Source organism: Bos indicus x Bos taurus, chromosome 2 (assembly GCF_003369695.1).
Source record: "Bos indicus x Bos taurus breed Angus x Brahman F1 hybrid chromosome 2, Bos_hybrid_MaternalHap_v2.0, whole genome shotgun sequence".
In the NCBI taxonomy this organism is placed as follows: domain Eukaryota; kingdom Metazoa; phylum Chordata; class Mammalia; order Artiodactyla; family Bovidae; genus Bos; species Bos indicus x Bos taurus.
The window spans coordinates 55,849,885-55,877,187 of NC_040077.1; the positions used below are offsets into that span (position 1 = coordinate 55,849,885).

Consider the following 27,303-nt stretch of genomic DNA (forward strand, 5'->3'; position numbering starts at 1 on the left):
ATGCTTCCAAAGTGATGGATATTAACTACATATCTGAGCATATCAGAACCTAGCAGCAGGTCTTTCCATGACCCCTATTGCCTTTGGGTTTAAATCCAAACCATTTAGCATTGCATATAAAACCACTCAAGTTCTCTGCTTTCTTCTCTAGTTGTCTCTCTTCTCCCTCCTCCCATCACACACAACACCGAATTTTATGAATGCTGCTGACTTCATTCAGAATATTTTTCATCACATTCCACTTTTACCTCTACCAGACTTTCAGTCATGACTTGGAACTCTTCTTATCCTCCATCATGAGAATTTCTCCTCTAATATCCCCCAGTCCAGGTTAGATTTCCCCTCTGCATGTTCTCACAATGTTCTCTCCTACTAAGTCACTGAGGATATATATGTGGAATCTCTAAAAATGCTACAGATGGACCTATTTACAAAGCAGAAAGAGATACACAGATGTACAGAAAAAAATGTATGGACACTAAGTAGGGAAAAGGAGGGTGGGATGAATTGGGAGCTTGGGATTAACATATATTCACGACTACAAATAAAATAGATTACTAATGAGGAACCTATTGTATGGTACAGGGAACTCTATTCAATGCTCTGTGGTGACCTATGTGCTAAGTTGATGACTTAAATCCAAAAAAAGAGGGGATATATGTACATGTATAACTGGTTCACTTTGCTATACAGCAGAAACTAATACAGCATTGTAAATCAACAATGCTTCAATAAAATTTTTGAAAAAAATCATGTAGGATATTGCTTTGCAGCTACACACATCACCTACTTCCCTGCATGCAGACCATTTTATGATCTTTTCAAAGGCAGAAACTATGCCTGTCATTTTGTACCTAGACTCCAGAAAAAGCCATTTCTGCACATTAACTCTGTCTTCCTAGTTCCACTTTTTCTCCCACACAGCAGCCAGCGAGAATTTAATAATGGAGATTAAATTATATCATCATCACTCCTCTGATTCAAAATCTCTAATTAAAAGATAGTTGTTGAGCTTATTGTACCATAGATGTTGATAAAGCCTTACAAGATCCAGCCCCTGCCTATCTCTCAAATCTCAATTCACTAATCTACCCTTATTCACTTTCTTCTCCAACTATAAAACAAAATATGTTTCCTGCTTTTGAGTTTTTGCATTTGTCATTCCCTTTGCCTACTATACTCTTTATCCTAATGTGTGTGGCGGGCTCTTTCCGTTCATTCTGGTCTCATCTCAGATATCACCTTCTTAGAGAGACATCTCTGTTCTCCCTGTCACGATGTGCTCTATACCCAAGTCACTCATGGTAATCATTTAATATGTACATAGTATATTTCTATGTCTTCCTTTATCTGGGAACATGGTGAGACTGTACTTCCTGGAAACTTTGTGATTGAGTGGGACCAGCATGAGAGGGCCCAATACAACGTGACTAGCAATGGCTAATGAATTGTGACTCAGAAGCAATGTATTTTTTTTCCTATGCAGTATTGTGTGTGTGTGTGTATGCTTAGTCACTCAGTCGAGTCCAACTCTTTGCAACCCCATGGACCCTGCCAGGCTCCTTTGTCCTTGGGATTCTCCAGGCAGGAATACTGGAGTGGGTAGCCATTTCCTCCAGCAGGGGATCTTCCCGACTCAGGGACTGAACTCAGATCTCCCGCATTGTAGGTGGATTCTTCACCATCTGAGCCACTAGGGTATAACATTACTCTGACCCATTTTCTTATTGAACTTACTGCTTTCTAGATTAATCTAGTTTATGTCCTTGTATAATTATTTTTTTAATGGGACGGTGATAAAGAAAGAAGGCTCTAAAGTTTCATTGTTTGGTCTCAAATTTCATCCCTGCTGCTTATCATATGTATAACCACAGGCAAAGTTCCTGTTTCTGTGAAATGGGTTGCTCTCAATAAGCAGTTCTATTTCTTTATGTTTAATTAAATGATAAGGTACACCTAGGCAATCCTTTTTTTCCCAACTGAGTTTTAATACAATTTTATATAATTTGAAATATAAGTAAAATTGAATGTCATATAAACTACCATTTACATGGAAGGTATATGGAATAGATGAAAAACAAATAGGGAAGTGTGAAATTGGTCTCCACATTCCTTTTAGAGTCTTCCACAAGAGTCAAGGAAAGCTATTGAATGTCTTTCACGAGAGGAAAAAAAGCGGCACAAAGCATCATGTATAGTTTCTGAGATCTTTTATGAATTCCTAAAGTTTACCCATAAATCTCTTGAATCTACAAATACCAGAATAAGAAATCCAATCCTAGATAAATATGTATTTTTTTAAATAAAATGAGACTTAAAGGAAGTTATGGATATTAATAGATTAAATGTAAACAAGAGGCAATCTAAAGGAGAATTAACTCACCATTTAGATTTGAATATTTTATGATGGTATATCATATTTCCTTCTCCAGATGATATACTCATTTTAAAGTTGCTGTAATATGGCTATTTGTGATGCCTCTTAATAGATAGTGAACCAGTTCACAAAGGTTTAGATATGGATAGTTTATGAGAGAAAAAAAGAAAAGACAGAAGGAAAGAAAAGCCTCAGGGAAATATCACTTTTGTATGTACATTTATAAGATAAATGTTTATTTAGAATAATAAAATGAATGAGTGTATTCACTTCTGAAGGACAAATGGATAAACCAAACAATACCAAGCAAAGCAAAGGCAAATACAGTTTTAAAAGCCACAAACAGTAGCAGTTTGCTCTCTCCCCTCATAGATTATGCTTTGATCTGTGTAGTCATAACTTATTATCAGCTGTAAATACCATTGAGCTAAAAGACTATGATTCTATATGTAAAGTTAACATATTCCTGGATCAGGAGAAGCAATCCATTCTCCACAAGCAGCAGTTTATATTTCACAAGTCTCTTTTTGAAATAGGTTTTTCTATTTAGATTTCTAAGTTTATTTAATCTTCTTGAGAATTTCCCATTAAGTCACTGAGTTAATTGTTGAGGAACATAACCCAAAGAAACTAGATCTTTGAAATTAAGTCCAAAATGTTTAAAAGAGGCAAAGCATCACCCTCACAATAATTATTAGTGAAACATTGAATTCCTCCCATTACTACTGACATTTTTGAGTCAAAATTATTATTAAAAAAAAGATGAGAAGAATTAATATATGGAATAGAATTTGGAATATGTGATTTAATTTTATTAGGCTAACAAAATGTTTCCAAACTAGGTCATTTTAAATGCAAAATGTGTTATTTCTTCTCAAGATTTCTTTGTGTATTACTATTATGTTTATGTATTTATGTAGCCCTCTGATCATTTCCAGAAAGAATCTAAGTTATAACCTAGAAAACTTAAAGGTTATAAAGAGGACAGTCTCAAACAAAGGCAGGATAAGGATTAGTAATATAAATAAATCTGAGAGTGAGATTGGTCCAAAAAAATTCATATCATGAAAAAAGATCCATAAATTTGGCACGAAATTCTAAAAAGCTATTGCAAAGAGAGAGAGATGAATTTAGGGGTATTCACACATATTCATAGAAATTACTCATAAAGAAGAAAAACCAATTCATACAAGACAGTAAAATTAGTATTAATATTGAAGCAAGAGTCAAATAAAATCTTTCCTACAGTTTCTCAGAAGTAGATTGAAAAACAAAAGGGAATTAGCAGTTGCCTCACTGCCCACCTCTACCAAGGAAAAAATATCCATTACAGAAAAAAATAAAGTGTAAAGGAGTATCGTTGTCTCTCCATTATAACAGGTAACCATTAATACAATTCAGTCCAGCTCTGTATAAAAGAGACAGTCGTTGTTACCTTGTGAGAGTGCTAGCCTAAGAATCTTACTTTTTAAGAATCTGGAAAAGCTAGCTTTTTATAGGAAATCTTTCAATTTTTTAAAAGGTCAATAGTATGTTTACCAAATTAAACATCCTGAGGGACAGATTCAATATGGGAACTGCCAGTCTTCAACTCTTAATTTAAAGAATGTACAAAAAAATCAATAGGCTATACCTTCCATTCTTTATTAATTATTTGGAATCACTGAGTGAGAATCACCTGAAGCTCAGCTTTTATGTTATTTGTTGAGCTCATATTACAAGTTATAAAATTCAGCTGAGCCAAAACTTGTTTAGTTTTATTTTCATGGACAGTTAAGTGCTAGGATAAATAACCAAAGGCCATTCACTGTTGTATGGAAGTTGCTCCCTTCATCATAGATTTACTTAGAGCGCTGAAAAAGCCTTCAAATTTCATTTGACTTGTCTTCATTCTTTTCTTGAATACAAAATCACAGAGTTTTCAAGTTGCCTTTTTAAAGACCCCAAGTTTTAAATCGCTACAACTGTTTTTGAAAGCAGCCTCAGTCTTCTCTAACACACTAATAGTTAACTCATCTAAATAGGGTATTCTACAGATACCCAATTAAATATGGCGGGAAGTGGCTTTATCACATTCCACATATATTATCTAAATGTTTACATACTCTACCATCTTTATTGATTATGTCTTTGCACCGAAGTATTTCATTAAATTATGAAGCCTCTGTATATCCCAAGTCAAAATAATTTGGATGCCTAGGAAAATAGACAAAGAAAGTCTTGTTTCTGAAAGAGACTTCAAGGCCAGTCTAAATTCTGCCCCTTCTCTTTAAATTTTGTGTGATTATTATGTGTTCTTAGGAGTAGCTACTTTTGGAAATGAGGTTTTGGGTAAATTGGAACTACTATTCTCAACCAACAGAACTTCTTTACTTTTACTTCAGTAGGGATCATTTTTATCATTTTGTTGTTGTCATTATTTCAGCATAACTAAGTTAAGAATACTTGGGAAGTAGAAGCCTGTCCATTTTATGCATCTTTAAAATACTGTATCACCTGACATAGGTTGCTGAAATTCTTTAAATAAATAAAAATGTTAGTGATGAATTATTCAGTATATATCATAGAAAATAATAACAAAAATTGTAAGGAAAATAATCATTTGCACATATCCAATGTATTCCTCCCAATGACCCTGAGGGAGCTCTACTTTCCAGGTGAACAAATAGAGATCTCAAAAGATTAAGTGGCTGGCTTGGTGATAGAAGTCTTATTATTACCTTGACTTTAGCTCAGTTACTCCTTGGAAGGAAAGTTATGACCAACCTAGATAGCATATTCAAAAGCAGAGATATTACTTTGCCAACAAAGGTCCATCTAGTCAAGGCTATGGTTTTTCCTGTGGTCATGTATGGATGTGAGAGTTGGACTGTGAAGAAGGCTGAGCGCCGAAGAATTGATGCTTTTGAACTGTGGTGTTGGAGAAGACTCCTGAGAGTCCCTTGGACTGCAAGGAGATCCAACCAGTCCATTCTGAAGGAGATCAGCCCTGGGATTTCTTTGGAAGGAATGATGCTAAAGCTGAAACTCCAGTACTTTGGCCACCTCATGCAAAGAGTTGACTCATTGGAAAAGACTCTGATGTTGGGAGGGATTGGGGGTAGGAGAAAGAGGGGACTACAAAGGATGAGATGGCTACATGACATCACCGACTTGATGGACGTGAGTCTGAGTGAACTCCGGGAGTTGGTTTTGGACAGGGAGGCCTGGTGTGCTGCGATTCATGGGGTTGCCAAGACTCAGACATGACTGAGCGACTGAACTGAACTGAACTGAATCTTAGCTCATAACCACATGATCCTATTAGCCTGAAAGTGACTGACTGACAGATGTTTCTCCAATGAAGATGAATGGGTTTATTCAGGATCAGCAGAAAATTGCAATATAGCATCTGTGACTGTGGTCAGCAATGTGCAAGTTCTCACATGGGAAGGGAAGGAGAACACTTTCATAGAAAGGAAAAGAAATTTGGGAGGGCTGTAGTAAAACAAAAAAGGTCCAAGGATTTTCATTGGCTGAGTTCTTTCCAGGAAAGAAGTGCCTTTATTCACCTATTGGGCTCTACTATTATTGCAGGATATAAGAGCTCTTCCTCTGGTCTCTCAACTGTATTTAACTGAGGATTCTATTTATTATTATTATTTTTTTACATTTTCAGCCTTTGATTAAGATCTTTTTCTGAAAGCATAACTGATCAACAGTCAGGTTTTCTAGTTTCAGTGGCTTTTTTGCCCTTCAGTGTCAGGAGGGACCATTTCTGGATGTAGTGTCTCAGACTAGAAACCTTAGGTCACATGTGAGTAACAAGGAGGGTCTGGAGGGAGAATTTTTTTTTTTTTTTTTTTATCTAAAGTCCATATGTTTTCAAGATCCTAGACATTGTAGATTATCTGAATCTTTATGTCAGCATCAAAGATATCTTGTGTTTTTAGATAACAACTCTGGGAATTGTTATCACATTTATGACATGTTATCACATTTGTTATCACAAAACCTCATTCACAATTCTGGGAAATCTTTACTTTCAGGTCACCAGATTATGTGCACATCCAGTCAGGGTTCAGGAACTTCATTAGGTTTGTCACATGCATCCAAGAGTCTATTCCTTGAAGTATGGTGGCACAAGGGCTGGTTAACAGTACTTAGTATGGTCTTTCTGGTGAGGCTGAGGAGAATGCTTTTGGCAGTATATTTTCCAGTAGACAAAATCTCTAAGTTACAAGTCTTTTTCTCCCAAGGGCACACTGTGAAATGACTGCTTTACCAAAATATGGTTATTTTTAATAGAAATGAGAAGTCCTTTGTAATACTAGAATATGTCTCCTTTGATCAGTTATGGATGAAATAAAAGCAGGAACCAAATACATAGGGCAGTCTAGGACTATCTTGAAGGGTGAGAGTTTATGAATTCCAAAAAGGGTGGATCTGACATTTAAAAGGGCCAATGGCAATGCTTTTGGCCAAGGTATTTAGACAACCATTACAAATTTTGTTAGTTGGTAGCAATAAATGTTATTAGTGTGTTCAGCTAAACATGAAGATTGAGGGTGGTAAGCATAGTGAAAGTGGTGAAAAACCAGCCAAACATTACAGGCTTATCAAAGCATCTGGCCTTCAAAATGGGTTCTCAGATTACTATGAAGTTTGAGAGGAATTTCTCCAGATAGGGGTAATCTTTCCCTAAAAGAGAGCTTCCCTTGTGGCTCAGCTGGTAAAGAACCCACCTGCAATGTGGGAGACCTGGGTGTGATCCCTGGGTTGGGAAGGTCCCCTGGAGAAGGGAAAGTCTACCCACTCCAGTATTCTGGCCTGGAGAATTCCATGGATGTATAGTACATGGGGTGGCAAAGAGTTGGACATGACTGAGCAACTTGCACTTTCACGTCCCTAAAAGACTTGCCAATGCCCAAGATGTAAGAGATGCAGGTTCAGTCCCTGAGTTCGGAAGATCCCCTAGAGAAGGGCATGACAATGCACTCCAGTATTCTTCCCTGGAGAATCTAATGGACAGAGAAGCCTAGCGGGTTACAGTCCATAGGGTCGCAAAGAGTCAGACACAACTGAAGCAATTTAGAACAAAGGACTTTAGCCACAGAAAATGCAGTAGCCTGTCTGTAGGGGAAGGCTTCAGTCCAGTGGAAAAACATGCAGACTGTGATGGAAACATATTTATACCCATGAGATGGAGGAAGTTTATGAAATCCATCTACTAGACTTTGAATGGTCCATTAGGCACTTTAAAATATCTTGAAGCAGTACAAAGTCTTCCATGGGGTGTACTTTGGACAACTAGGACAATTGAGGTAGGCACTTTTTGCAGCTTTGTTAATGTTTCCCTAACAATATTTATTCATCATTTGTCAATAGACCATCGGTTTGGTGTATGTACTGTGATGAGAAGTGGGTTTTTTAGAGTTTCTGATAGGACTGAGTTATTTGATATAAACCATACCTTCCTCTTTTTCTCAAACAATTGTCAAATTTCCAATCTTGTTTTTTCTTTTACTGAATGTAATTTTGGGGCTTCTATAGCCAGTTTTTTCTAAAGTATCATTTGAGGAAATATCCCTGTGGATAATGGCAGAGGTTTGCCTGTTGTTGGTCCCTTTAAGGATAGCATTCCTTGCAGAAATATCAGCAAGGTGATTTCCCTTATTTTCCAGAAAGTCAAGTTTAACATGCCCCAGAATCTTAATAGTAGCTAAAATGGCAGGTAAAATTACTGCATTCAATAATTTTTGAACATAGGTACTGTTTTTAATTTTATTTCCACTGGCAATAAGGAAGGAACGTTGCTTCCACTACATTCCAAAATCATTAGGTACTCTGAAAGCATATCTCTATCAGTATAAACACTGGCCGTTTTGTCCTTGACTAAAGTACAAGCCCATTTAAGAGTATGTAATTCAACCTACTGGGCCAAAGTAGCCATAGGTATAGTTGCTGCCTTAACAATATCAAAAGGAGTTATAATAACTTAATCAGCATGGTATTTGTCATTGTCACCTTTTAAATAAGAACCATCATTGAACCATGAGCAGTCAACATTATCCAATGGAGTTTCTTTCAGATCATTACATTACAGGGAGTCAGAAGGTTGTCTATCAACATTAACCAGTCATGAAGGACACTTTGGTGACAGAAGGGAGAAGAGTAGCCAGATTAAAGTTATTATCATGTAAAAGAGTTATGGGAAGGACAGATAGCAAAGGGACATTTTAGGATATGAGGCAGCTAGCTGAGAAATGTTGAGTGTGATGAGAATTTGGGAGGACTTCTACTTCATGACATACAAAGATAATTAAAGGACATTCCACAATAATTTTCTCAGTGGCCTTAACCAAAAGGGCAATGGCTGCAATGATTCTCAGGCAAGAGAGGTATCCATGTGCCACAGGGTCCAGTTGCTGGCTATAATACCCTATGGGCAGATCGTGGTCCCTGAGTTTTGGGGTGAGTACCCCAAAGTTATTCCCTTTCTTGTCACATACAAAAGAGTAAAAGGGAATCTGATAATTGAGATGCCCAAAGGCAGGTGGATTCATCAAGCTGTCCTTTAGAGCCTTGAAGGCTATGTCATCCAGTTTTTCCCACAAAATTGGATGAGATTTTTACTGTTGAGAAAAACATAAAAAATTTGGTTTTAAAGAAACTTGGTTTTAAAACATAAGAAATGTGGAATCCAATTTCAACAACAAGCAATGGCCTAAGAAAAGCTTGCAGTTGCCCTTAGTTTGGGATTGCAGGTGTCCTAAGTTCCATGAAGTGTATCTAGATCTAGGTGGAGCCCTTGTTCTGGCACTGGCTGGCCAAAACATTGAACCAGGGTTTGGGCAAACTATAATAGTTTTTCTTTGGCAAACTTAAGTCCCTTTAAGTCTAAAAGCTTTATTAAGTGGATGCTGCCTTCCTGAGAAAGAGGCTTGAGAAGGAGGGCAAAGAAGCAAATCACATATCACAGCAAAGTAAAACCCTTGGAGAACTTTATCATTCAGATCAGCCTTCAGGGTTTGTAGAAAATAAGGATTCTTAGTACAATTCTGAGGCATTACTGTCCAGGTGATTTATTTTTTCTTCTCAACCAAAGGCAAAGAAGTATTGGCTATCTTCATCAGCTAGAATACTAAAGAATGCTCTGTGAAAAGTAGTTACAGTGAAGAACTTTATTCTGCTGGAAATGGATGATAGTACCCTATGAGAGGAATAATGAGGTATTGAAGGATAACAGTGTTGTTTACTACTCTACCTTCGTAACTTTGTTTTTCTCACTGGTAAAATGCAGTGTTACAGTGGATAGTACAGGGATAATGAAGCCTTGAGCCCGTATTGTTCCATTATTGGCTTTATGCCTTGAAGGATTACCTATAGGGTATTGATTAATTCTAGGAAGTTTTGAGGATTCTGTTTTAAATTTTGATGGGATATACTATGGATTTTGTAAACATCAGTTGGAGGTTTTGCCCTTAAAGAAAGTGGTAGCTGATTCCATAGGGACAAATGATCAATATTTTCAGAATCAGGTCTGGTACCATCAGAGATAGAACAAATAAAAGATGTCGAAGACTCATTTAATTTACTTGGTTGGTTCTTTGATGACACTGTCAATTTCTGGAATTGTTTTCCCCTTTTGGGAGAAAGAAATTCTGGCATACTTGTCTAAGAAGTTTCAGCCTAATAAATGGATAGAGGCTTACTTACTTACAGCCAAATAAATGAATAGGTGGCTCAGTGGTAAAGAATCCACCTGCCAAGGCAGGAGACATGAGTTTGATCCCTGTTGGTAAGATCTACTGGAGAAGGAAATGGCAACTCTCTCCAGTATTTCTTGCCTGGGAAATCTTATGGACAGGGGAGCCTGGCAGGCTATATTCCATGGGGTCACAAAGAGTTGGACATGACTTAGAGACTACAAAACAGCAAGAGGAACTAAGGAGAAAAGGGTGTGTATCCCTTAAATGGCTAAACAGAAGGGAATATGTTCAGAACTTCTTGAGGTTTATTAGAGATCCTCACTATTTGAGCTGTTTTATTACTCCAAAGCAGGGCTGTTTTATGGTGGTGAGCTTGAGATCTGAGAGTATGGTATCAAAGAGGACTGAAAGATATTTATCCTCTCATTGGAAAAATATTTCTCCAAGGCAATAAAGAGGGAGGATTGGGAAGAGCCCCTCTAGTTCCAGAGAGACCCACCACTGAGAACTGGTGTATGTTGGAAAGCTGGTTAGAGGGTTTAAGGTATCTTCAGTGCTTACATTTGTAACAATCTATTTTCTAATGTCCTGGTTCTGTGCAATAATAACAAAATTAAGAGGATTTTGGTTTTGTTTAGGAGATTTCATTTGTTGGAGTCAACAATTATAATAATTTTGAGGTCTTCCTTTGAGGTGATTCATATAGAGTAAAAGGAAGCCATTTTGTCAGATTAACTAAATCTGAAGTGAACATAAGTTTCCCGTTTCATCCTATCAACTAAAAAAGATGCACAATGTGAGAGTTGCAAATTAAGTTTTATTTGGGACAAAATGAGGACTGCAGCCTGGGAGACAGAATCTCAGCTCTGAGATACTACTCCAAAGAGGCACTGGGGGAGGTCAATATATAACATTTTGGTGAAGGGGGAGTTCAATGCAATCAAGCACATATTTTGCTAAATATTTTCTGCTAGTCATGAGGAGCTGATGTCACCTGGAAGCTGTCATATCTAGATATGAGAAAACGTAAGGATTGGGATCATGAAATCAGTTTAACTGAAAATATCTAATTCTATAGAACCTGTTCCACCAGTTTCCCTGAAGCACAGAATTCCTCACTCTCCACCCTGAACTCCCTTTAGGGCTGCAACAGATCAACAGCTGCAGCTGTACAGGGTTCAGATTTCACAGAGGCTGATGGGGAATTTCCTTGGCAAGCACCAATATGTAGTTGACATTTGTGATACTTTTTACTAGAAGGAAGAGATCTCATTTCAATCCATAATTAATATAGAGTTAAAAGCTAGTGAAGTTAATCAACATTTGAAGGAAGATCAGAATTTTCTTTAAAAACAGTCTGAAGTCAGTTGTGATTTTTATGAACAGATTGATCAGAATCTGTGTGCAAGCCTGAATTTTGTTCCAATCCACAGTCTTTGGAAAAGCCCTAGGAATTACTTGGTGAAGTTGCTTAGCAATTTTCTGAACCTGATCACATAATAAGATAGCAGATTGTTCTGATTGTAATCCTAAGCATGTTCAAGACTTTCTCAATCAGCAGTTTTCACCCAATGCTGGGCCTGCCCTTCACTGATGAGCAGATGAACTAGCTGATATAAGTTAGAGAAACCAGGTTTATAAGTTTGAATGGCTATATTAAATTCCTCAGCAAAAGTGTGAGGATGTTTGTTTACTTTGGGAAAGTCTTTGACTATGCCTCACAGCTCAGATTTAGTCCAGGGAATATAAGATATTAAAGATTTAGCCTCTGGATCCTCAAAAGGCTTATTTGAAAGAAGTATGTTCTGACAAGTTCAGAAGAAAAGAGAATGGGAAGAGTTTCAGAGATAAAGGGAAATTTGTCCAGAGAATGTATATAGGGGGATTGAGAGTATAGTGGAGGCATAGAAAGGAAGGAGGAAGATAACACCAAAGGTCGAGCTTGAGACAAAGCCAAGGAAGAAGGACCTTAGGGCTTTGAGAGTTGCTTTATCGTTCCTTAATCATTTGTTTTCCTGAGTAAATTTTAAGATCTTATTTTTCAGACAGGCAATTTTAGACTCTTGATAATGTTGGGAAACCTCAAAATGCCAATTGAAATAAGCATTCCAGTCAATTCTGGAAAATTTTAAGCAATTGTAGCCCAATTGGGTTTTAAGGAAATTAAATTTTGTTATTTCAAGAGTTACCTATAATGGTCAATCATATTTTAACGTGCCTTAGGTCAGGTTGGTCCATTTATTTAGAAATGCCTGTGAGGAATCCTGGTAGCTCAGCTGATAGAGAACCTGCCTGCAATGCAAGAGACCACGGTTTGATTCCTGGGTCAGGAAGATCCACTGGAGAAGGGATAGGCTATGCACTCTAGTATTCTTGCTTGGAGATTTTCATGGACAGAGGAGCCTGGCAGGCTACAATCCAAAGGGTCGCAAAGAGTCAGACATGACTGAGCGACTTTCATATCACATGAGGAAGGACCATGGATTTTAAACATCAAATTGGCCTGAGTCCCTGTAAGAATTGGGGGAGGTAGGGGCTCAAAATACTTAGATAAGTGGGTTGGGTTCTGATTTCCTTGAGGTTTTTCCTCTAGAGAAAAGAACCTGTTTTAAACAGCTTAAACAGCTTGCAGCACAAATGGTTCAATTCAGACAGCTTGCAAGACAATCCCAGCCAATTCAAAGGAAACAGCTTAAAGGATCCAGGCTAAAGGCTTTTTCAGACAGTTTCCAGAGAATAGTCTTTTCAAAAGAATAGGCCAAAGGCTGAAAATCCTGGCACTGTTGCAGAGAACCCCTGTTTTCAAAGGAATGGGTCAAAGATTAGCCAGCTTCAGAAGAAGCAGCCCCTGTTCTGAAGGGAATAGGCCAGTTTCAGTGCAACAGTCTGATATTGAAATCAGATCCAAGTGCCAAACAGGTACTCACATACAAAACAAAGTCTTAACCAGAAAGATGAAAACTTTGAGCAGATTCTGAATAAAGCCTGGAGAGCTTCACATGAGAAAAGAGTGTGAGTTTGGATCCAAGAGAAACACTTGCCTTTAAACTCCAGGGTCAGCAGGAAAAGCAGTGAGTGACAAAAAAGCTCCATTGTGGGTACTGTACCTGTATGTTCACCAGTCCTGGAGTCTGATGACTCTGGTCTCTTCTCTGGGCCTAGCAAGGGCCACCAAAATGTTGACCTAAAACAAGTTGAGTGTGAGACATTTCTCCAGCAAAGATGTTTATTTGAGATCAGTAACAAATTGCAATTTGGATTCTGCAGCCATGATAAGCCACGTGCAGATTCCCTCATTGCAAGGAAAAGAGATCCTTTTATGCAGAGAAAAGGAAGTTGAGAGGGCTGAAGTAAACAAAGGGTCCATGGCTTTTCCTTGGCCGAGTTCTCCCTAGGAAAGAAAAGTCTTCTTCCTGTTAGGCTTTCCTGTAGCTGCAAGGTGTGAAACATCTCCCTTTTGATCTTCCAACTCTAGTTATTTGAAGTTTCTGTTTATTTGTATTTTTATAATTCCTAGCAAATCAGCCCATTAGGTAAGGGGCAACTCACCTGCGCTTGCTTCAGTTTTATAATGATGCAGGATAATTGTTGTTATAAATATAAATTAATAGCTGGATATATTTTCCAGCTAAGAATTCTGAAGTGGGTTGCCATTTCCTTCTCTGGGGGATCTTCCTGACCCAGGGATTGAACTCTGTGTCTCCTGCATTGGCTGATGGATTCTTTACCACTGAGCTACCAGAGTGGCCATAGCTACATGCTGCTGCTGCTAAGTCGCTTCAGTCGCGTCCGACTCTGTGCGACCCCATAGACAGCAGCCCACCAGGCTCCCCCGTCCCTGGGATTCTCCAGGCAAGAACACTGGAGTGGGTTGCCATTTCCTTCTCCAATGCATGAAAGTGAAAACTGAAAGTGAAATCGCTCAGTCGTGTCCGACTCCCAGCGACCCCATGGACTATAGCCCACCAGGGTCCTCCATCAACGGGATTCTCCAGGCAAGAGTACTGGAGTGAACAATAAATTTGCTACATTAAAACTTTGGTCTAATACATATGCCATGTTTTGTTTATACATGGACCAGCTGATAGATATTTGAGTTCTTTCTATTGTTATATTGAAGAATGCTGCTATGAACATTTGTGTACAAATCTTTGCGTAGACATATATTTTTATTTCACTTGAGAAACCCATAGGAGTAGAATTGCTGGGTTGTATAGTAGGTGTACATTTACATTTTTTAAAACACTGACAAACTGTTTTCCAGGAGAGCCCTAGTTTGCACTTCCACTAGCAATGTATGCGAGTCCCACTTGTACCATATCTTTACAAACACTTGGCATTTCAGTCTTTTTAAGAAATTCTAATATGTGTATAGAAGCATCTTACTGTGGTTTTAATTTGTATTTCCCTATTGTTCAATCATGGAGAAGGCAATGGCACCCCACTCAGTATTTTTGCCTGGAAAATCCCATAGACAGAGGAGCCTGGTTGGCTGCAGTCCATCGGGTCGCTAAGAGTTGGACATGACTGAGCGATTTCACTTTCACTTCTCACTTTCATGCATTGGAGAAGGAAATGGCAACCCACTCCAGTGTTCTTGCCTGGAGAATCCCAGGGACAGGGGAGCCTGGTGGGCTGCCATCTATGGAGTTGCACAGAGTCGGACATGACTGAAGAGACTTAGCAGTGATCAATCATATTGGCCATTATTTGTTAACTACTTATACAGATCTTTTTTCTGTTCCTTAAAATTGAATTATTTCAGTATTGAGTTGTAAAAGTTCTTAATTAGATGTGGACAGAAGTCCTTTGTCAGATATATGCTTTGCAATTTTTTTTCCCCAAGCTGTATATTGCCTTTTCATTTTCTTAATTATTTCAACAAGCAAAAGATTTTAATTTTCTGAAGTCTATTTATCACTTTTTAAATTTGTGGTTCATGCTTTTTGTGTGTTGTCCCAAGGTCACAAAGATTTTTCTCCTCTGCTTTGTTTTATACAATATATGTGTTTTGCTCTTACATTTAGGTCTGTGATCTATCTTGAATTAATATTGGTATATGGTGTTAAGGTCAAAGTTCAGTTCTTTTCCATGTGGATATACAGTTATTCTAAAAACAAAGCAAAACAAAAACTTTGGTCTAGGAAAATATTTACTAAAATCTTTATTTTACAATAGTATTGGGAGATTCTGATTATTATATCTCATAATATTAGATATTAATGCATAATATTGCTGATTATAGTCACATTTTCCATTATTATTTTATTAAAACATATATTGGACTTCCCTAGTGACTCAGATGGTAGGGAATCTTCCTGCAATGTGGGAGACCCAGGTTTGATCCCTGCATCTGGAAGATTCCTTGGAGAAGAGAATGGCTACCCACTCCAGTATTCTTATCTGTAGAATTCCGTGGACAGGGTAGCCTGGCAGGCTAAATATACCCTTTTCTTATTCTTATAGATGCTTACCTACAAAATATAGCCTATAATTTAGTCATCAGTTTTTGAGTAATAGTGTTTTCTGGGCATTGTATGAATTATTAATTGATAAATTGAATTTGAGTGCAGAGTGCCTCATTAAATTATTTTGTGTCTGTTATTTCTAAACTGAAATCTATGTCCTGAATTATTTTTTAAATTTTCTTGTGGTTTTGGTTTTCAAAATTTTGGATATTATTCTTCAAAGATTTTATTAAAATGCCGTTCTTTTGTTGTTGTTGTTGTTGTTATTAACCTGTTACCAGAATGAAATAAATAATCTAAAGAAATGTCAAAGATGAAGGGAAGTCTAAACATTTAGAGTAGAATGTGAAATCTTTTTTATGTGCTATAGAGAAAATCCCTTCAAAAATCCCATTGTTAAGATACTAATTAAAATTACAACAGACTACCACATTATAATATTGCTCTTTCTTTTTTTTCCTAATGTTCATGACACTTTCAGGTATTCTATGGGCAAGAAACATTTTCTCTAATTATTAAAGTTTCTAAAACAAGTTTGGAAATACTGAAGAACATTGCAGCAATTAAACAACTAAAGTAAAATATATATTCTCTCTAGCATCATTATAATGCCTGAAGAAAGAAAAAAATATTGAAAAAAATATTATCAAGTGAAATCATAATTTCTCTCTTGTCTCTCTCTTCTCTCCCCACCCACCTGTCTCCCTCATTTCAATATTTAAGAGATTCATTCTCCTGCTGGTTGTAATGCAAATGAATTTCAGTGTCATCCTGATGGAAATTGCATCCCTGATGTGTGGCACTGTGATGGGGAAAAAGATTGTGAAGATGGTAGTGATGAAAAAGGCTGCAATGGTACCTTACGATTGTGTGACCACAAAACCAAGTTTTCCTGTCGGAGTACAGGTAAGCAGAACACTGGGTTCTACTTACACCTTGGGCTTGCTTCCTAATGCAGGTTTCTTTTGGGCCCTTCTCAATACATACCTTACCTTTATAAAAGTACCCTTGTGTTTCTACTACATTTGCTGGCATTCTGTACATGACAGTAATAACAGCTAACAGTCACTGAGAATTGTCTGTGGACTTGGCGCAGTTCTAATAATGTTCTCTGTATGAACTCATTTCAACATTCTAAATCACAATGAGAAAACTGAGCCCCAGAGAAGTTTTTAACTTGCTCAAGTCAAAAAGTCAAAAGAAGTTTTAACTGTCTGGCTCACAAAGCCAGCATGGAAGAATTGGGATTTGAAACCAGGAAATCTGGGCTTCCCTGGTGGCTCAGACAGTAAAGAATCTGCCTGAAATGTAGGAGATGGGTTTGATCCCTGGGTTAGGAAGATCCCCTGGAGAAGGGAATGGCAACCCACTCTAGTATTCTTGCCTGGAGAATTCCATGACAGAAGAGCCTGGTGGGTTACAATCCATGGGGTCACAAAGAGTCTGACACAACTAACACTAATCTGAATTCAGTTTCTGGAATTTCACAGTCCAGAAAGAGACATGTGTGCAGAACCCATTGGTTCTCCTTTTCATAGATGAAACTTCACCATGAAATTGAAAGAAGATGGCTTTCAAAAAGGCAGAGTAATATTTGTTTATTTTCAACTAGTTTTCTAAATTTTACGGTGCTGTTCCTAGCCTCTGTTAAGATGAAAGTGATGACTCCTTACAGTAAACCAGGCTGAGCTCTATGTGTTATATTTTTAAGAGTCAGGTGACTCCTCTCAATTATTATACAAAGATTCTTAGTTTGGAGCTCTTGGCTAATGGAATATGATTTTGAGTTTAGAAATTATACTTTTGGAACATTTTATATTAATTAAAAATTAATGAATAACATTAAATGAGTGAACTCTGCGTTCAAATGGGTATATCTTTCCTTTTCTCCTTGCCTTTAGCTTCTCTTCTTTTCTCAGTTATTTGTAAGGCCTTCTCCGACAACCATTTTGCCTTTTTGCATTTCTTTTTCTTGGGGATGGTTTTGATGACTGCCTCTTGTACAATGTCACAAACCTCCATCCATTGTTCTTCAGGCACTCTGTCTATCAAATCTAATCCCTTGAATCTATTTGTCACTTCCACTGTATAACTATAAGGGATTTGATTTAGGTCATACCTGAAAGGTCTAGTGGTTTTCCCTACTTTCTTCAATTTAAGTATGAATTTGGCTGAGCACTGAAGAATTGATGCTTTTGAACTGTGGTATTGCAGAAGACTCTTAAGAGTACCTTGGACTGCAAGGAGATCCAACCAGTCCATCCTAAAGAAAATCAGTCCTGAATATTCATTGGAAGGACTGATGCTGAAGCTGAAACTCCAATACTCTGGCCACCTGATGCGAAGAACTGACTCAGTGGAAAAAACCCTCATGCTGAGAAAGATTGGAGATGGGAGGAGAAGGGGATGACAGGAGATGAGATGGATGGATGGCATCACTGACTCAATGGACATGTGTTTGAGTAAGCTCTTGGGAGTTGGTGATGGACAGGGAGGCCTGGCGTGCTGCAGTCCATTGGGGTCTCAAAGAGTCAGACATGACTGAACAACTGAACTGAACTGAAATGAGTGAATGATTGATTAACTTAATAAGCAAGTTTTAATTTAACAGGCTAATTCTGATTCCAAAGAGCCAATTATTTGACTCAGGTTAACATTATTCTAAGTGTTTGTATTGAGTATACTTTCTCATGTTGCTTCTGTCATTTGCTCGATTGAGTTAATGCTGAAATATCAGATAACAGTATTTATTGGGTATATGATAAGAAACTGTCAAGGCTATAGGAAAGCATAGTATAAATTTACTTGGAAAATCCTGAACTAAAACTAACTGAATACACTATCAAGATTTAGGAGTGAAAAACATAAAAGCAGCCTGAAATTTCCTCATAAGGAAATTATAAATGCCTTCATAATAAAGAAATAAATTATAAATGCCTTCATAATAAAGTCTTTTCTAAAAGGTGTATGTTAGTAAAAACTGGTTTGAACTATGACAAAAAATATGGAGAGAAAATGTAATAAAGAACACCATTAAGTAAATTTAATAGGGAATTCCAATTGATTCTGATTTATCTTATATGCATTTTGATATTTTGCAATGAGCTCTTATGAAATAGCTGTTTCTGAATATGATTCAGTTTAAGAATAAATCTGCGTTATGATAAGGATGGCTAATGTAGGGACGAAACAATCTTTTCCTCTATCCACAGAGGGAGGAGAAGACAAAGGAAAAGTAATTTGAGTTTATTGGTATGGCAAATTGTGGAAAGGTAAATATATAGGAAAATTAATGGAAGATAAAGGCTAGTTAATAACGTTTGTGTATCACATCTTCTTTATCCCTTTTTTGTACCACATCTTCTTTATCCCTTCCTCTGTGGATGGACATTTAAGTTGCTTCCATGTCCTGGCTATTGTAAATAGTGTTGCAATGAACATTGGAGTGGATCTGTGTTGCTAAACTATGGTTTTCTCTGGATATATGCTGGGAGTGGGATTGCTGGATCATATGGTAGCTCTCTTTTTAGTATTTTTAAGGAACTTCCAAATTGTTCTCCATAGTGGCTGTGCCAAGTTAAGTTCACACCAATAGTGTAGGAAGGTTTCCTTTTCTCTGCATTCTCTCCAGCATTTATTGTTTGTAAATTTGTTGAAGATATCTATTCTGACTGGCTTGAGGTGATCAATACCTCATTGTTGTTTTGATTTGCATTTATCTAATAGTGATTTTGAGGAGCTTTTCATGTGTTTGTTGGTCATCTGTATGTCTTTGGAGAAATGTCTAGGTCTTCCACTCAGTTTTTCAATGGGTTGCTTGTTTTTTTCTGTTTGTATATATATATATATATTTTTTTTTTTTTTTCCCCCAATTATCAGGTTGTCTTTTTGCTTTATTCCTGATTTTCTTTGCTATTCAAATTTTTTTAAGATTAATTAGGTCCCATTTGTGTAGTTTTTATTTCCAGTACTCTAGGCATGTGTGCATGCTCAGTTGCTAAGTTATGTCTGACTATTTGCGGCCTTACAGTCTGTAGCCTGCCAGGCTCCTCTGTCCATGGGATTTTACAGGCAAGAATTCTGGAGTGGGTTACCATTTCCTCCTCCAGGACATCTTCCCAACCCAGGTATCAGACCTGGATCTCCTGCATTTACAGGCTGATTGTTTACTGTCTGAGCTACCATGCATATGTATAACTGATTCACTTTGCTGTATAGTAGAAACTAACACAGCATCATAAAGAACTTTATTTCAGTATTTTTAAAAAATAACACTGAAACATGTTTTTTGTAAATAACATTAAAACATGTGTAGATTCATATTGATATTGACTTTTCATCATCCTCATGGCCCTAAAACTTTCCTGAAAAAGGGTTTTGTGGCAGTTCCCCTTTCTCAAAAGTTTATATGGGAAATGTGGTATAACATGGTGACAGTAGTTGTTAACACTGAATTGTATAACTGAAATTTACTAAGGGAGTGGAGCTTAAGTGTTCTCATAATAAATGAATGAAGAAGAAAAGAAGGAAGGAAGGGGAAATGTGAAAGATAGTAATTAAACCATTGATCTGCTTCTAATTTGATCTCTGACTTAAATTTAATAAAGTGAAATTGTCAAACTACTTGAGGCATAATAATTGGCAAATATATTATGAATATTTTTGAACATTGCAGATATTAAAGTGAACCAAAAATATAGGTGAATATAAGCATTGGATTAAGAATATGTGCACATCTATAATCTTTTTTGATATTTTTAAATTTAATCAAATTCTCAACTTTATGAACTAAATAAAAAACCTTTACTCAAGATGTTGAGTTTAGAGTTCATATTTATTTTTTTAAAAAACTTCTAAATGTTAGCTTGAGCATTTACAGTTTTCAGGACAATTAATTTATATTTGGCAGTTACAATAGCTCTTCATTTATATATAAATTGTCTCTTGAGAAATTTGTATGCAGGTCAGGAAGCAACAGTTAAAACTGGACATGGAACAACAGACTGGTTCCAAATAGGAAAAGGAGTATGTCAAGGCTGTATATTGTCACCCTGCTTAGTTAACTTCTATGCAGAGTACATCATGAGAAACTCTGGGCTGGAGGAAGCACAAGCTGGAATCAAGATTGCCAGGAGAAATATCGATAACCTCAGATATGCAGATGACACCACTCTTATGGCAGAAAGTGAAGAGGAACTCAAAAGCCTCTTGATGAAAGTGAAAATGGAGAGTGAAAAAGTTGGCTTTAAAGCTCAACATTCAGAAAACGAAGATCATGGCATCCCATCCCATCACTTCATGGGAAATAGATGGGGAAACAGTGGAAACAGTGTCAGACTTTATTTTGGGGGGCTCCAAAATCACTGCAGATGGTGACTGCAGCCATGAAATTAAAAGACGCTTACTCCTTGGAAGGAAAGTTATGACCAACCTAGATAGCATATTGAAAATCAGGACATTACTTTGCCAACAAAGGTCCATCTAGTCAAGGCTATGGTTTTTCCTATGGTCATGTATGGATGTGAGAGTTGGACTGTGAAGAAGGCTGAGCACTGAAGAATTGATAATTTTGAACTGTGGTGTTAGAGAAGACTCTTGAGAGTCCCGTGGACTGCAAGGAGATCCAACCAGTCCATTCTGAAGGAGATCAGCCCTGGGATTTCTTTGGAAGGAATGATGCTAAAGCTGAAACTCCAATACTTTGGCCACCTCATGCGAAGAGTTGACTCATTGGAAAAGACTCTGATGCTAGGAGGGATTGGGGGCAGGAGGAGAAAGGGATGACAGACGATGAGATGGCTGGATGGCATCACTGACTTGATGGATGTGAGTCTGAGTGAAGTCCGGGAGTTAGTGATGGACAGGGAGGCCTGGTGTGCTGCGATTCATGGGGTCGCAAAGAATCGGACACGACTGAGCGACTGAACTGAACTGAATATAAAAATGTAGGCATATCAATGTTTCTTTATTTTAATAAAGAAAAGAATGAGAGCTAAATTACATTAAAACACAATACAACTGCTTTCATTCCAGAGTTTCTAATCTCAAAGGATCTATCTTTGACTAAGAACTCTCCCACATTTGGTCTCTCAAATTTCAGACCAACAGCTTGCAGTAAGAGTTGACCCTTGAACAACAGAGGTTTGAACCACATCCCTTTATAGGCTATTAAAAAAATAATAAATGTGTTGGAAACTTTTTTGGAGATGCAAAAATTTGGAAAAAAACTCATAGGGAAACCACATAGCCTAGAAATATTGAAAAAATTAAGAGACAAATATATTATGAATGCATAAAATATATGTAGGTACTAGCCTATTTTACAATTACTACCATAAAATCTACCCAAATCTATTAGAAAAAGTTAAAATTTATCAAAACTTACACAAACACTTAACAGACCAGACATGGTGCAATTTGAAGTCAACAGAGGTATTAGCAAACATAAAGATGCAGTATTAAATCATAACTGTAAAAAATAAGTGTAGTACATACCATAATAATTTCATAGGTATGCCCTGTTACTATGTCAGTGAGTTCAAGCGTTGCTAGTATCAGCTTCAAACACCATGTGACACTGATCATCTCCTCATCACCAGTCTGTCTCTCCAATAAATTGCATATTACGAGAAAAAGTGATCTCTTGCAGTTCTTGCATATTTTTCATTGTGTTTAGTTCAGTGCCATAAACCTTGAATAGCACCATGGAACCTGTACAAAGTGGGCTGTTGATGCTGGAAGTGCTCCCAAGAAGCAAGAGAAAAGTTATGGCAGTACAAGAAGTTGAGTTGCTTGCTATGTACTGGAGATTAAAGTCTGCAGCTGCAGTTTCCCATTATTATAAGGTAATGAATCTACCACAAGGACAACTGTTAAAAAAGAAAAAAGAGGGAAGAAGGAAAAGGAAATTTGTGAAGCCATTACTACAGCTATGCCAGCAGGTGTAAAAACCTTGCACTTTTTTTGAATTATCTTTTTATCTTGTATTGAAAATGCAGCTTTCATGTGACTGCAGCATTGCTATAAGAAAGTCATACCTAAAGATTCCAACATGATTCAAAAGAAAGCAAAATCATTGTATGACAGCATAAGGCAAAAGGAAAGTGGAGGATCTAAGGCTGGAGGATTTTCTGCAAGCAAATTATGGTTTGATAATTTTAGAAAGAGGTTTGGCTTAAAAAATGTCAAGATAACAGGAGAAGCAAGCAGGTTCTGCCCACCAAGAGGCAGCAGATGAGTTCCAGATGCCATTAAGGAAATAACTGAGGAGAAAGGACACCTGCCTAAACAGGTTTTTAGTGTAGACAAAATGCCCTACTCTGGGGGAAAAAAAAATGCTGCACTGGACATTTATTAGTAAGCAAGAGAAGTACCAGGATTTAAATCAAGAAAGGATAGGCTAACTTTTCTGGTGTGTGCAAATACAGCTGGACTTATGATCAGGAATGTCCTTGTCTATAAAGCTGCTAATCCCTGAACCTTGAAGAGAAAGATTCAATTTTGTCAATCTTCTGGTTATACAAGAAAGCTTGGACAACAAGATCTCTTTTGTGGGACTCATTTCATGACATGAGGAAGTTCCTTGCCTGTAAAGGACTGACTTTTAAAGTTCATGTGATGTTGGACAATGTCCCTTGGCCACCCAAAACCCCAAGAGTTCCACACTGAATGTTTCAAAGAGTTTTTTGTGTTTTTTTCCCCCAAACATTATGTCTGTAATTGAGCATCTAGATCAAGGACTCATAAGAACCTTCAAGGCTCCTTGTATGTGGTAAACTATGAGAATAGTTGTCAATGGTATGGAAGAAAACCTCAGTAGAGAGAACATCATTAAATTCTAGAAGGATTACACTATTGAAGATATTATTATTATAGAAAAAAAAAAAAAACTGTGAAAACCATCAAACCTGAAACAATAAATTCTTGTGGAAGAAACTGTGTCCAGATGTTGTACATGTCTTCACAGGATTTATAAGAGAACAGGAAATTATGAAAGAAACTGCAGATATGGCAGAAAAAGTGGGATGTAGGAAAGTGAAGGCTTTTAGGATATAGATCTTGGAGAAATTCAAGAATTAACAGACATCACACCAGAGGAATTAACAAAGTATTACTTGGTAGAGATGAATGCTTCTGTACTAGTTCCTAAAGGTCAGTAAGAAGATTTAGAAGAAATGCCAGGAAACAAAATAACATTAGACAGTTTGACACAAGGGTTATAATTATTAAAGATGCTTTTGACTTCTTTAATGGCATGAACTCTTCTACGATACAGGCATTAAGACTAAACAAACAGTAGAAGAATTGGTACCATACATAACATTTTTAGAGAAATGAAAGACCATAAAAGAGAAAATGACAGTGTATTTCCATAAAGTTATACAAACTGTGCCTGACTCACTTGCCTCCCCTTCCACCTCTTCTACTTCTGGTACACCAGAGACAGCAAGACCAACCCCTTCTTTTCCTCCTCGTCCTTAGTCTACTCAACATGAAGATGACAAAGATGAAGACTTTAGTGATGGTCTATTTCCACCTGAGTTCAGTTCAGTCATTCAGTTGTGTCCGACTCTTTGTGACACCATGGACTGCAGCACACCAGGTCTCCCTGTCTGTCACCAACTCCCAGAGTTTATTCAAACTCATCTATTGAATCGGTGATGCCATCCAACCATCTCATCCGCTGTCATCCCCTTTTCCATCTGCCTTCAATCTTTCCCAGTATGAGGGTCTTTTCAAATGAGACAGATGTTTGCATCAGGTGGCCAAAGTACTGAGGTTTCACTCCAACATCAGTCCTTCCAGTGAACATTCAGGACTGATTTCCTTTAGGATGGACTGGTTGGATCTCCTTGAAGTCCAAGGGACTCTCAAAAGTCTTCTCCAACACCACAGTTCAAAGCATCAATTCTTTGGTGCTCAGCTTTCTTTATAGTTCAACTCTCACATCCATACATGACTACTGGAAAAACCGTAGCCTTGATGAGACAGACCTTTGTTGGCAAAGTAATGTCTCTGCTTTTTAACAGGCTGCCTATGTTGGTTATAACTTTTCTTCCAAGGAGTAAGTGTATTTTTGTTTCATGGTTACAGTCACCATATACAGTGATTTTGAAGCCCCCTAAAATAAAGTCTGTTACAGTTTCCACTGTTTCTCCATCTATTTGCCATGAAGTGATGGGACCAGATGCCATGATCTTAGTTTTCTGAATGTTGAGCTTTAAGCCAACCTTTTCACGCTCCTCTTTCACTTTCATCAAGAGGTTCTTCAGTTCTTCTTCACTTTCGGCCATAACGGTGGTGTCATCTGCATATCCGAGATTATTGATGTTTCTCCCAGCAATCTTGATTCCAGCGTGTGCTTCATCCAGCCCAGTGTTTCACATAATATACTCTACATATAAGTTAAATAAGCACAGTGACAATATTCAGCCTTGACATACTCCTTTTCCTATTTGGAACCAGTCTGTTGTTCCATGTCTTGTTCTAACTGCTGCTTCCTGACTTGCATACAGATTTCTCAAGAGGCAGGTCGGGTGGTCTGGTATTCCTATCTCCTTCAGAATTTCCCACAATTTATTGTGATCCACACAGTCAAAGGCTTTGGCATAGTCAATAAAGCAGAAATAGATATTTTTTTCTGGAACTCACTTGCTTTTTTGATGATCCAGCAGATATTGGCAATTTGATCTCGGGTCCCTCTGCCTTTTCTGAAACCAGTTTGAACATCCATATTGTGCCATATTGAACATTCAACATGCTATTGGAGACCAGTGGAGAAATAACTCCAGAAAGAATGAAGAGACAGAGCCAAAGCAATAACAACACCCAGTTGTGGATGTGACTGATGATAGAAGCAAGGTCCGATGCTGTAAAGAGCAATATTATGTAGGAACCTGCAATGTTAGGTCCATGAATCAAAGCAAATTGGAAGTCATCAAACAGGAGATGGCAAGAGTGAACATCAACATTTTAGGAATCAGCAAACTAAAATGGACTGGAATGGGTGATTTTAACTCAGATGACCACTATATCTACTACTGTGGGCAAGAATCCCTTAGAAGAAATGGAGTAGCCATCATAGTCAACAAAAACTTCTGAAATCCAATACTTGGATGCAATCTCAAAAATGACAGAATGATCTCTGTTCGTTTCCAAGGCAAACCATTCAATATCATGGTAATTCAAGACTACACCCTGACCTGTAATGCTGAAGAAGCTGAAGTTGAACGGTTCTATGAAGACCTACAAGACCTTCTAGAATTAACACACAAAAAAAGATGTCCTATATATTATAGGGGACTGGATGCAAAAGTAGGAAGTCAAGAACACCTATAGTAACAGGCAAATTTGGCCTTGGAGTACAGAATGAAGCAGGGCAAAGCTAATAGAGTTGTGCCAAGAGAATACTCTGGTCATAACAAACACCATCTTCCAATAACACAAGAGAAGACTCTACAAATAGACATCACCAGATGTTGACACCAAAATCAGATGGATCATATTCTTTGCAGCCAAAGATGGAGAAGCTCTATACAGTGAGAAAATACAAGACCAGGAGCTGATTGTGGCTCAGATCATGAGCTCCTTATTGCCAAATTCAGACTTAAATTGAAGAAAGTAGGGATAACTACTCGACCATTCAAGTATGACCTAAATCAAATCCCTAACGATTATACAGTTGAAGTGAGAAATAGATTTAAGGGACTAGATCTGATAGAGTGCCTGATGAACTATGGACAGAGGTTGGTGACATTGTACAGGAGACAGGGATCAAGACCATCCCCGAGAAAAAGAAATGCAAAAGAGCAAAATGGCTGTCTGAGGAGGCCTTACAAATAGCTGTGAAAAGAGGAGAAGCCAAAAGCAAAGGAGAAAAGGAAAGATATACCCATTTGAATGCAGAGTTCCAAAGAATAGCAAGGAGAGATAAGAAAGACTTCCTCAGTGATCAGTGCAAAGAAATAGAGGAAAATGATAGAATGGGAAAGGCCAGAGATCTCTTCAAGAAAATGAAAGATACCAAGGGATCATTTCATGCAAAGATGGGCTCAATAAATGAAAGAAATTATATGGAGCTAACAGAAGTGAAAGTCATTAAGAAGAGATATCAAGAATACACAGAACTGTACAAAAAAGATCTTCATGACCCACATAGTCATGATGGTGTGATCACTCACATAGAACTTGACATCCTGGAATGTGAAGTCAAGTGGGCCTTAGGAAGCATCACTATGAACAAAGCTAGTGGAGGTGATGGAATTCCAGTTGAGCTATTTCAAATCCTCAAAGTTGATGCTGTGAAAGTGCTGCACTCAATATGCCAGCAAATTTGGAAAACTCAGCAGTGGCCACAGGACTGGAAAAGGTCATTTTTCATTCCAGTCCCTAAGAAAGGCCATACTACCAGTTTGTGCTCAAACTACCACACAATTGCACTCATCTCACATGGTAGTAAAGTAATTTCCACCTAATAAATAGTAAATAATCATCGTACCCTACTTTTAATGAACTTACCTGTTATGTACGTGTGTCTTTATGTTAAAAAAAAAAAAAAACAATCTAATAACTGTTCAACATGAACTGAATGGGAAGTTTTTGTATCATTATCATTGTCATCACCTAAGTTTTCATCATGTAGAACATCATGTGCAAGGCTTATATTGAAGTGGATAGCCTATCCTAAGTGAAGTGAAAGTTGCTCAGTCATGTCTGACTCTTTGTGATCCTGTGGACTATACGGTCCATGGAATTGTCCAGTCCAGAA

The 27,303-nt window shown here is 37.5% G+C and overlaps 1 protein-coding gene across 3 annotated transcripts in view; it reads left to right on the forward strand.

Annotated features, from left to right (window-relative positions):
- LRP1B (LDL receptor related protein 1B) overlaps positions 1 to 27,303 on the forward strand; it is a 2,173,551-nt gene that overhangs the window by 1,350,838 nt on the left and 795,410 nt on the right. For all 3 annotated transcript variants that reach the window (XM_027561670.1, XM_027561656.1, XM_027561663.1), the window contains one exon: positions 16,260 to 16,442. In XM_027561670.1, coding sequence (XP_027417471.1) covers positions 16,260 to 16,442 — 183 coding nt within the window. The remainder of the gene's footprint in view (positions 1 to 16,259; positions 16,443 to 27,303) is intronic.